This window comes from Carassius gibelio, chromosome A15, assembly GCF_023724105.1.
Source record: "Carassius gibelio isolate Cgi1373 ecotype wild population from Czech Republic chromosome A15, carGib1.2-hapl.c, whole genome shotgun sequence".
NCBI classification, from domain to species: Eukaryota; Metazoa; Chordata; class Actinopteri; order Cypriniformes; family Cyprinidae; genus Carassius; species Carassius gibelio.
This window is the reverse complement of record NC_068385.1, coordinates 9,080,078-9,092,577: the sequence shown is the minus strand read 5'-3', so window position 1 is coordinate 9,092,577 and position 12,500 is coordinate 9,080,078. Positions and strand designations below refer to the sequence as shown.

At 35.0% G+C, this 12,500-nt stretch overlaps 1 protein-coding gene across 6 annotated transcripts in view; it reads left to right on the top strand.

The window, feature by feature from the left end:
- LOC128029101 (cGMP-dependent 3',5'-cyclic phosphodiesterase-like) overlaps window positions 1–12,500 on the top strand; it is a 105,103-nt gene that overhangs the window by 92,247 nt on the left and 356 nt on the right. For all 6 annotated transcript variants that reach the window (XM_052616635.1, XM_052616636.1, XM_052616639.1 and 3 more), the window contains 16 exons: window positions 256–295; window positions 1,468–1,531; window positions 1,764–1,845; window positions 3,041–3,215; window positions 4,049–4,161; window positions 4,975–5,175; window positions 5,957–6,027; window positions 6,999–7,121; window positions 7,891–7,978; window positions 8,076–8,123; window positions 8,336–8,410; window positions 8,508–8,607; window positions 9,324–9,436; window positions 9,519–9,557; window positions 9,834–9,940; window positions 10,027–12,500. The exon at window positions 10,027–12,500 is cut by the window's right edge and continues 356 nt beyond it. In XM_052616635.1, the coding sequence (XP_052472595.1) occupies window positions 256–295; window positions 1,468–1,531; window positions 1,764–1,845; window positions 3,041–3,215; window positions 4,049–4,161; window positions 4,975–5,175; window positions 5,957–6,027; window positions 6,999–7,121; window positions 7,891–7,978; window positions 8,076–8,123; window positions 8,336–8,410; window positions 8,508–8,607; window positions 9,324–9,436; window positions 9,519–9,557; window positions 9,834–9,940; window positions 10,027–10,261 (1,674 nt within the window). In that variant the 3' untranslated portion in view covers window positions 10,262–12,500. The remainder of the gene's footprint in view (window positions 1–255; window positions 296–1,467; window positions 1,532–1,763; window positions 1,846–3,040; window positions 3,216–4,048; window positions 4,162–4,974; window positions 5,176–5,956; window positions 6,028–6,998; window positions 7,122–7,890; window positions 7,979–8,075; window positions 8,124–8,335; window positions 8,411–8,507; window positions 8,608–9,323; window positions 9,437–9,518; window positions 9,558–9,833; window positions 9,941–10,026) is intronic.

Below are 12,500 nucleotides of genomic sequence, written 5' to 3'. Positions count from 1 at the left end.
CTGTTAAACAGTTAGTTGAATTGAAGTTAATTGAATTGAACTGGAAGAGCGAGAGAGCGAGGGAGGGAAAGTGATGGACTCTATATGGACAGCTCTGGGGGTCTCACAGGTTTTCAGACTGCTGTGAAATCCCACAATGCACCAGGAATAGCACATACTGCCCTGACCCTTCAACACACACACACACACACACACACACACACACACACACACACACACGCGCATATTGACTCTTATCTGTCTTGTTTTCTTCAGGCTCTGCTGCAAGTGGCTAAAAACCTCTTCACACACCTCGGTGAGTCAGGAATAATCTGAATGTCAGGATGAATCAACACTGACTCTTTTTACCATCATAATTCATGCTCCTGATCTGATTGTCAGTGATTTATCAGTGACCCGGTTATCAAGAAAAACATGTTTCCTTTCATAATCTCTCTTCTATATTTAATAACTGTCTCCACCTCTCAAACCACAATATTTTTTTGCTGATCCAGGCCGTTTGATACACACACATATATATATATATATATGTATGTGTGTGTGTGTGTGTGTGTGTTAATGCATTGCATTGGATTTAAATTAATTGAATTGAATAAAGCAGCTTTGAATTGAATTGCATTGCATTGCACTGAAATTAATTTAATTGATTTCAATTGCATTGCAATGTATTGAATTAAATCAAATTGCTCTTGATTGAAATTAATTGCATTGCTTTGCATTAAATTTAATTAAATTGATTTGATTTAAATTGCATTGCATTGAAATGAATTGCATGAATTTGCATTGAATTGAATTGCATCGCATTGCAATTAAATTAAATTAATTGAATTGAAAATAATTGCTTGCTTTGCATTGCATTAAGTTGAATTGCATTGCATTGAAATTAATTGAATTAAATTAAATTACATTTGCATTGTATTTAAATTATTTTAATTGACTTTGCTTTGCATTGTATTGAATTAAATTGAATTGAATTGCATTGCATTACATTGCTTTTCATTTAAATAAATTGAAATGAATTGCATTGCATTTAAAATTAATTGAATTGACTTGAATTGCATTGCATTGCATTGCACTGAAATGAAATGTATTAAATTAGTTAACAAATATATCTAAAAGTATTTATTAATCACAGCTCATTTTGCCAATTGTTTATTTTAAAATTAATTAATACATCATTAACATCAAGAATTGTATAATATAGTTGAATAATGTAATGTAAAGTGTTATTATTATTTAATGGCACTGAGCTGACATGAACTAACAATGAACAGTGATGCTTTAGTGATTAGAAATAGTGCATCACATTGTTAGTTAATGCATTTCAAGTGTTACAGTAATACTATAATTCCAGTCACGTTACAGAAATCAAACGATGTTTCATGTCGACTCTAAAGAAGGTTTGCATGCATGCATGTGATGAAGCAGATTCACCGTGTAACATCTTTCTCTCCGTCTCTCGTTCAGATGACGTGTCTGTATTACTGCAGGAGATCATCATCGAGGCCAGAAACCTGAGCAACGCTGAGATGTGAGACACAAACACATGCTTCATTATGGCTTTGATAGTTTTGGGCTTTGTTCCAGACTGTTAGCATGGACAGAGCAGCAGCCGAATAAATATCAATTAACTCCAATCAAATCTAGAAACATTTAATCAAACGCACACACGCTGCATATTCACAAGTCTAACACAGACAGAGCTGAAACACGGATATTATGGGATGAGTGTTGTTTTAGCGTGTTCTCTGTCTCTCTCTCAGTTGTTCTGTGTTCCTGCTGGATCACTTCAGTCATGAACTCGTGGCTAAAGTGTTTGATGGAGGAGTCGTGAACGATGACGAGGTTTGTGTCAGATCACATGCAGCGCTTCATACAGTACAGATCCATTCAAAGCTAATAAACAGGAATATTACTTTAATATTCACTGATTTTAAAGGGAATGCAGCTGTGTAGCAGAAGACAACAGTGTCATTATTCAGCTTAGTTTAACTCAGTGCTGATTCTACTTAGTTTAATAAATAAAAAAATAAAAAAATCATTCATAAAAAACACGAAAAACCTCCTTTTGGGCATATACAAGTGAATACAAAAACAAAAAAAAAACAAAAAAAAAACAAAAAAAAAAAAATATATATATATATATATATATATATATATATATATATATATATTATTTTATTATTATTATGATTAATTAATATTACATTGATTCATTATTTGAAGTATATTTTGTTTCAGTTATATATATGTATACCTATATATTAAAATACTTTTCATAAAAGTGATATAAAACGTAATAAAATTCATGATTATGAAGCACATTTTGCTTTACAGAAGACAGAAGTGTTATTATTCATATCAGTTTAGTTCAATAAAATAAAATAAAAAACGTCCCCATTATTACTGTGTTAAAGATCTTTGGTCACGAGCAGTGAGTGATTTTTCTCTTGTGTTTTGTTGTTTTATTAACATTAAATGCCATCATTTACTCACTCTCGAGTTGTTTTAATCCTGAATGAATGTCTATCTCCTTATGAACAACAAACAGTTTTCCTACTATCAAAGTCAAACTGTTTCAAAATATGTCTTCTTTTGTGTTCAGCATAAGAAATAAATTAAAACAGGTTTGGGACAACATGAGAGTGTGAAAATAATTACAGGTTTCAAAATTTTTGGGGTGAACTGTCTCTTAAATGACTTAGTATTATTAGACTGCTGTCACTTTAAGAGCTACGCATCGGTTTCTCTCAGCTGCTTACTTTCACTTTAGACTTTAGACAGCTGTGTTTATATGTAAACCTCGTGTGTTTTTGACAGGATTAGCGCAGTCAGACATGAAAGATAACTCAGTCCAGTACTCAGCCGCTGTTTGACAGGATTTTTAATGTGTGCATGCTCAGAAAAAGCATGTCCGAACAGCATGCAAATTAAATGTTTAACCAGCAAGGATTTAAAGCACATGCAAATAATGTATTTTTGTGATTTGAATGTATTTGAATGAATCAGACTTCCCCTACTCTCTCTCTGGTCTGAGCAGAAGGAGTTTCGTATCCCGGCGGATCAAGGCATCGCTGGTCACGTGGCCACTACTGGGAAAATCCTAAACATCAAGGATGCGTATTCCCATCCTCTGTTTTACCGCGGTGTGGACGACAGCACGGGCTTCAGGACGCGAAACATCCTCTGCTTCCCCATCAAAGATGAGAACGAAGGTCAGACGCGTCAATCCTGGAGGCGTTCCCGACACAGTCCCTATGGAAGAAAATCAGACACTGAAATAAAGAAAATATTAAAACATTTGTAAATTACATAAAAAAATGTAATTGCTCGTAAAAGATTATTTCGTCCACTCGTTCAGACATCTAAAACATTATCAATTTTAATTAAATTATTTACACAGTTACAATAAACTGAACAGGATGTAGATAAAGATCTAAAATCCCTATGGAAAATTTAAGGGGAAAATATTAGATTTTCATAAATAAATAAAATCTATATAAATGATTAAATGTGTATTTAACATTGCAATTTAGAAACTTATTTGGTGCAGGATTAACAATTCACTCAGTGAAACTCAATTTCTAGTAAATAAATAATTAATAAAGAAATTAAAATTAAAAAAGAAACTACAGGTAACAAACTGAATTATGAAATATTATGTTGTAGTAAGCCTGAAAGTGTTTTATTGTAAAATGTACTTCAATAGTTTTATTTACAACCTCAAAAAAAAAGAAAAAAAGGTTACAGTGTAGTGAAAGCTGCTGGAGAATTATGCTGCAAGATTGAGTCCTGAATCACATTTAAAGATAATTACCACAAACAGCCATCAGAAACCCATCAAGATGAACCGCTAAAGAGAAACACACCGCTCCAGGCTTGAGAGTTACAGAGAACTAACTGAAAGTGAGGGATCCTTGAGGCTTTGCTTGTAGAGAAGTTGAGCGCATCAGAGACTTCTGATTCAAAGCGATGCTGATGTGCATCAACCACAGACACAAGTACAGAAACCCAGGAGAACATCTGATCTGATCTGTTCTCTCATCAGAGGTGATCGGTGTGGCAGAACTGGTCAATAAAACGAACGGGCCGTGGTTCAATCGTTTCGATGAGGATCTGGCAACGGCGTTCTCCATCTACTGTGGCATCAGCATCGCTCATGTAAGAGCTTCTGCAGCATCCCTCCATCACTCAACACAATATTACATGGACAAAAACTTGTATAGAAATTAGCATTTAATGTGTATTCTATTATATATTTTATATAGTGTATAATAGAATTTACATTTTTTAAATGTACATTTTACATAACAATTGCACATTGTACATACATACATACATATATATATATATAAAATAGTAATATTTTATAATTTATAATCCATTACATCTATTATCAATATACAGTACTTAATACAATATGACTGACAAAAAAATGAATAAAAGGTCATTTTATAATTTTCATATAACAGTTGGAGTATTTTTTACAAGTGCAGAAAACAGAAAATATAACACAATTTCTTTTATAAAAAAATTTAATGAATATGTACATAAGAATTTGTATTTATAAATGTATATCTATATTTTATAATTTATACACTTTTCTTTACATATACATTTAAATTTACATATAAATGTATATAAATGTATATGTATAAACATATAAATATTTATTTATATTCTATTATATATTTTACAGTTTATATACCATATATATATATATATATAAATTATGAAAAATACATATTTAAAAATATAAAATAAACATATAAAACATTTTATATATATATATATATATATATATATATATATATATATATATATATATATATATATATATATATATATAAATGTTAATATAGATTTACATTTATAAAATATATTAAAAGAATGAATATTTTGATTTATATGAATTTCTTTATAAATATAAATATGTGTTTTTTGTCTTTGTGTGTGTGTGTGTGTGTGTGTCAGTCTCTGCTGTATAAGAAGGTCCATGAGGCTCAGTTCCGCAGTCATCTGGCCAATGAGATGATGATGTACCACATGAAGGTTTCGGAGGAGGAGGTCACTAAACTCCTGCACAGCGGCATCGAGCCGGTCCAGAAAATCCATCCGGACTTCTCCGAGTTCACGTACACGCCTCGCTCTCTGCCCGACGACAGCACGCCTATGGTACGACACGAGCACGAACCAGACGATAAACACTGAAGACAGACACTGATCAAACACACACACACTCTCTCTCTCACACACTCTCACTCTCGCACACTCTCTCTCTCTCTCTCTCTCTCTCACACTCTCTCTCTCACACACTCTCTCACACTCTCTCACTCTCTCACACACTCTCTCACACTCTCATACTCACACAAACTCTCTCTCTCTCACATTCTCACAAACACACTCTCTCTCCCACGCTCTCACACTCTCATACACACACACACACTCTAACACTCTCTCTCTCTCTCTCACACACTCTCTCTCACTCTCTCACACTCTCATACACACACTCACACACACTCTCTCTCTCACACTCTCACACACACACTCACACTCTCTCACACACTCTCTCTCACACTCTGTCACACTCTCATACAAACACACACTCTCACACACACACACACACACACACACACACACACAAACACACACTCACACACTCTCTCTCTCAAACACTCTCATTCTCTCTCTCTCTCACACTCTCTCTCTCACACACTCTCTCACACTCTCTCACTCTCTCTCACACGCTCTCACACTCTCATACAAACACACACTCTCTCTCACACACACACACACACACACACTCACACACACACACACACACACTTTCTCTTTCTGTCTCTCTGTCACACTTTCTCTCACTCTGTCACGCTCTCATACTCACACTCACACACACTCTTTCTCTCACTCTCTCACACTCTTTCAAACTCTCATACACACTCTCTCTCTCTCTCAGGGCGTCCTGAGCATGCTTGAAGACATGGGCTTCATCAACACCTATAAGCTCGACCTCCACACATTAGCCAGGTACAGAAACACCACACACCCAAAGGTCAATAATGAACTAATCTTGTACAAATCTAGCTAAAATCATCTATCATGTTTTTAGATTTGAATTTGGTTTAGTTTAAACTATTACTACTATTTTGTACTAGTAATTGTTCATTTATTCCGTTTTGTGCCGATAATTCAAACAGTTTATACAATTAATTATTAGTTTATACAGTAACATTATTTTGAACGGGTAATTTATACAAGTTACGGTATTCATTCTATGAATTTATTCTGTTTATTCTCAGATTATACTGTAATACTAATTGATAAAATTAAAACCATTTTCTACTGCATTTGACTATTTTGTGCTACGAATTAAAACAATTTGGCTATTTTGTACTAATATATATACTAATAATAAAACATTTATGTAATTTAAATGATTTTTTTGGACTGGTAGTTTATACTATTTGTTCTATTAATTTATGCGAGGAGTTGTACTACTAGTTAATAAAATTTTGCCATTTTTTATTACAAATGTATAACATTTTTGTACTGCTAATTTAAACCAAATGTACTATTTTGAACTAATTAATATAATTTTTTACTATTAATTTATATCATTTTGCACTAGTAATTAACTCAGTTTGGCTATTTTGTGCTACTAATTTATATATTCACCAATATTTTTGATGAAACTCCTATTTTCCTCGAGCTCTTGTGCACTTCTCAGTCATCGCTCTTATTAGTATTAAGTTTTCAAACACATTTTTATGATAAAAAACTCAACCTGTCATAAAAACCTGATATTTGTAGCTGACAGCTGATCAGTTTCATCAATCATGAATATTTGATCAGAGTCTCTCTCACCTGAGCTGATGCTGATGCTGATGCTGTTGCTAGGCAACAGAGCGACTCATCTATAAGTCATTGCAGAGGGATGATGAGCTTCTGCCTGATGAATCAATAAGACACATTCAGAGCATCTTTTCCTGTTGTTGTAGGTTTTGTCTGATGGTGAAGAAGGGCTACAGAGACCCTCCGTATCATAACTGGATGCACGCTTTCTCCGTCTCACACTTCTGCTACCTGCTCTACAAGAACCTCCAACTGTCCAACTACCTCGAGTAAGCAGAGAACCACTCAGACCAGGAACAAGCTGCTTTCCCAACCAGTGCCACAGGATAAAACACTGCATTGCTGAGCTTTACACAGCTTTACAGTCAGCTGTGGGGTTTGAATCATTTGAGTGAATCAGTTGATTCAGACAGCTCATGTAAATGAATCAAATCAACAATTCATCACCTCCCAGATTAAGGCACTCCACTTGAATTATGAATGTAGTAATTTTATTTAAAAATGTAGTAATGATTTAAGATGTGTTCAGCTCACTCCTGTACATTAGGATGCTTCTAGTTTTATTGTTTTGTTTTTTTCACATGACCTTTTTACTAATGATTTAAAAGTAACGAAGTACAACTAATTAATTCAACTTATAATAATAATAATAATAATAATAATAATAATTTATATAGTACTTTTCCTACATGGAATGCAACTCAAAGTGCTTCACAAGCATAAAACAAATATTAAGAATACAATATCAATATAAAATAAACTTTTTTTTCTGATTTTTAAAGTTTATATTATTTTCTACTAATTGATTCAAATTTATGCCATTTTGTACTAATTACATTTATATTATTTTGTTCAATTTTCTTTTCAATTTATATTATTTTGAACTACTAATTTATTCACATTTGTGCTATTTTGTACTAATTAAATGTTTATAATTTTGTACTACTAATTTATTCAATTTATATATTTTCTATACAGTCACAATTGAAATGTAGAATTTTTGTTTCCTACTAAATGATGTAATTTCTGTTCTGGCAGAGATATAGAGATCCTGGCGCTCTTCGTGTCCTGCATGTGTCATGATCTGGACCACCGAGGAACCAACAACTCCTTCCAGGTGGCCTCGGTACGTCCCTCATCCGCCGAATGTCTTCGTGAGACGCTTCATGGTTTGTGTGAAATGTTATGAATTAATATGTGTGACATTTATCTGTTTTCACCAGCAATCTGTTCTGGCAGCCCTTTACAGTTCAGAGGGATCTGTGATGGAGGTACACACACACACACACACACACTCATGAGTTTATACTATAACTGTGATGTGTTTGCACCTGTGAATGATGCTCAGATGGAGTGTGTCTGCTGCCCTCTGCTGTTCACCACGCACACACACACACACACACACACACACACACACACACACACACACACACACACTCAGTGCTGATCTAGTAGTGTCTATGTGTGTGTGTTTGTGTTTCAGAGACATCACTTCGCTCAGGCCATCGCCATCCTCAACACACACGGCTGCAACATCTTTGAGAAGTTCTCCAGAAAGGTGCATCTCTTCCTCGACGAGCTCGATTTCTCTGATTGAAAAGGATCAAGTCTATGAGTCATTCTGACCATGATGCTCTGCTCTCTCTGGTGTTCAGGACTATCAGCGGATGCTGGATCTGATGAGAGAGATCATCCTGGCCACAGATCTGGCTCATCACCTGAGGATCTTCAAGGACCTGCAGAAGATGGCTGATGGTGAGACCATTTCAGGGCTTAATAAACATCACCTGTTACATTTCTATTAGAAAAAAATGTTTCAGAGAAAGTAAAAAAAAAAAAGAAATTATTAAATCTACCATAATTTATAAAAATATTATATAAAATAATATATATTAATATAATAAAAATATTAAATAATTCCAAATAAATAAAGTTTTGTTTGTATTTGTTAAAAAGTTAACTAAGTTTTATTTAAATTTTGAGAAATAAAATAGGTTAAAAGATATATATAATATTTTAATTTAAATAAAAAATAAAATAAAATAAAATAAAATTATATAATAAAAATGAATTAATTAATTAATTGAGATAAAAATGTAAAATAAAAATAATAATTTGTAAATAAATAATATTAATAAATGTTCAACCACAGGGTTGTTATAGTTAACAAAAACTAAAATCATTAACAAAAAATTTATAGTTTTGCTAAATGAAATAAACATTAAAAAAATCAGCTAGTAACCAAAAACAGAAAATAAAATAAAATATTTTTAAATAATGAAAAAGAACTAAACAAAATTCTAAATATTATAAAAAATATAATAGTATCTCAATGATTTTAAAATAACACTGGACTGTCCTGCACAATAAAGTAAAAATGAAATGTAGTGTTTCAGCTGTAGTGAGAATAAAAAATGTCTTGTCTTGAGTTTTTATTAATGTGAGTATTTAGTATAAGTGTGTCTGTGCAGCCGGTTACAACCCGAGGAGTCAAAGCCATCGCAGTCTGCTGCTGTGTCTCCTCATGACCTCCTGTGACCTCTCTGACCAGACCAAGGGCTGGAAGACCACCAGGAAGATCGCGGTACAGTCCTGAAGCTCACTAACTCACCCGAGACCCCCAGCGCTCAGTCAAACTCTCTGACTCTTCTGTGTGTGTTTTACAGGAGCTGATCTATAAAGAGTTCTTCTCTCAGGGCGATCTGGTGAGTTCAACCTCATTTCTATCTGTGCTCATGTGTCTCTCAGGAAGATGAGATGTTCAGTATAACGCAGTGATGGAGAGCTGAAGAAAGCAAGGCTCCTCAGAAGATGTGAGGTGTTCTGGAGGCTTGTGAAGATCATTCCTCCGCTGAGGAACAGTGGAAGTAAAGCTTCTGGAAACAACTTTGACTGGATACTGTACACTATCAGACGACTGAAGAGATGCAGGAGATGGAGTTCGATCATTGATGCACCTGACTCTGTTCTTGTGTCTTCAGGAGAAGGCGATGGGAAACAGACCCAGCGAGATGATGGACCGTGAGAAAGCCTACATCCCTGAACTCCAGATCAGCTTCATGGAGCACATTGCCATGCCAATATACAAGTCAGAGAACATCTCACTTCATGCATGCGACGCTGCTTATGTGTCAAGAGCAGCTCGAGAGTTTAACCGAACTGGTTCTTTTCCAGGCTCCTGCAGGAGATTTTCCCGCGTTCGGCCGAGCTTTACGAGCGCGTGGCCGCCAACCGCGAGCAGTGGGCCAAAGTCTCGCACAAGTTCACCATCCGCGGACTACCGAGCAACAACTCGCTGGACTTCCTGGACGAGGAGTTCGAGCTGCTGCAGTCTCAGGGAGCCTTCGGAGACGACTCGCACCGCATGAACGGATGCCTGGACGACGACTGCGACAAACACGGCCAGTGACGTCGCTAGGGCAAAGGTCACCTGATGGATTCTGTCTTGGTGAAATACCGACGAGGCTTTGAGGAACGCTTCATTGTTGCCTTCTTGCCGTTGCTGTGGAGACGCGTCTTGCTCAGTGGAGAACGATGGATGGTGTCGCGCAGTCGGAGGAGTGTGTAATAATACGCAAACATTACGACTGAAAAGAGTGATGTTCTCAGTGGCCACGTTGTAATAGCTAAACATATTCTATTCTAAATGAAACAACTCGTTGTAGGAAACGTAACAAGTCCAGCAGCCCAGCGTTACATTTTTAAAAGCGGTAACAAACACGGGTGTTTAGAACTTGTAACAAATACAGCTGCCTGGTGTTACATTTGTTTTAAACTTGTGACAGTTCCAGGATCCTGGTGTTACATTTTTATCACTCCTAACAATTCCAGATACCCAGTGTAACGTTTCTAAAGATTGTAGTGATTCCAGCTGCTTGGTGTTATTTTTTTGTTTTTGTACAACTTTTAACAGTGTAACACCAGCTGCTTGAATTGTTACGTTTTAAAATCTTTGTAACAATTTCAGAATCATGGTGTTACACTTTTAGAACTTGTAACAAGTCCAGCTGCGTGATGTCACAGTGTTACATTTTTAAAACTCATAACAATTCCAGCAGCCCGGTGTTACATTTTTAACTTTGCAATAATTCCAGCTGTCTGCTGTTGTATTTGTACAACTTGTAACAGTGTAACACCAGTTGCTGGAACTAATACGTTTTTTACACTTTCTAGCAATTTCAGCAGCCTGGTGTTACAATTTTAGGTAACACTTTATTTAAAGGTGTCCTTGTTACACATGTATTTACTATTATAATAACAATTATTTATGCATAATTACATGCAAGCAACCATTATCCTAACCCTAACTGTATAGTAAGTAGGTAATTACTTAATATTACTCAGTACTTAAATGTATAAGTACACTAGAACAAGGACACATTAAAATAAAGTGTAACCCATTTTTACAACTTGTAACACCAGTTGCTGGAATTGTTACATTTTTAACACTTAGAAGCGATTCCAGCAGCCTGGTGTTACTCTTCTAGAACTTGTTACATTTCCAGCAGCCCGGTGTTACATTTTTAGAATTGTTTTGTAGTAGTTGTTATTTTGTTACACATCAGACGAAGCCACTGTTTTCTTTTCAGCGTTTGTAGCGTACAGAAATTGTCAGACGAGACAAATCCTTTTGATAATTTATCTTTTACTTTCAACAGATTTCACCCCTCAGACATAAGTTGTCCCTGTTTACACAGAAAAACGCAACACAGCAACATTTCTCCATTCCCCGAATCCCAAAACAATCATTGAACATCTCAGTCAAGCGAGCAGCGGCTGGCGGCCAGAGAGCGATTAGAGCGTGTGTGTGTGTGTGTGTGTGTGTGTGTGTTTCCGGACGCGCCGTAGAGGAACTTTCTGGATCTGTACATATAGTTGTGTGTTTTAAAGGGCTACGCAGCCCTCACACTTTTCTTTCTCAGGATGGCAGAATGTGTGCGTCTAATGGATCTTGCCTTACAAATGTTTGCGTTGCCTTCCTGAGTGACTTTAAAAAGAGATCTATGTATAAAACCGTTCAGTTCTGAAGCTACATGGATATACAGAGATATCTATCCGGAGTGTGTGTGTGTGTGTGTGTGTGTGTTTGCACAGGTGTGACTCTAAGTGCATTTGCCAAAATCTGCATAGGACAGAAAAAAAAAAAGTGATGTCAGTTTGCTTTTACTAGCTTCTCTCGCACGGGTCGCTAACATTAACCTGTGTCAGTTTCACAAAAACTCAAAAAAATTAATAATGTTATGATCTAAAATAAGCCTGTTTTAAAGACCATTATCATTGTAACATTAATGAAACGTCCTTAAATTTATTTACAATTTTTTTTATTCATTACAGTATATATATATATATATATATATATATTTATATTTATATACTGTATGTTTAATTTTCATTACATTAATGCATAATGGAACAATTTTAATGGTCCTAAAAAACCTCTTCATGCAATCCCCCCCCCCCCCCCAAGTTTTTTCATTTATATATAAATATTTTAAAATACTTTTTGTTAGAATTTATTTTTATTATTATTACTTTTAGTGGGTTATTTTTTTCAGGAGAAACTCATGTTCCTGAAGCATTGAGGTTTATATATTTACGATAACTCAGTCAAGCGTAGAAATAAAACGTGTCCATGTGAGGGATTGTTA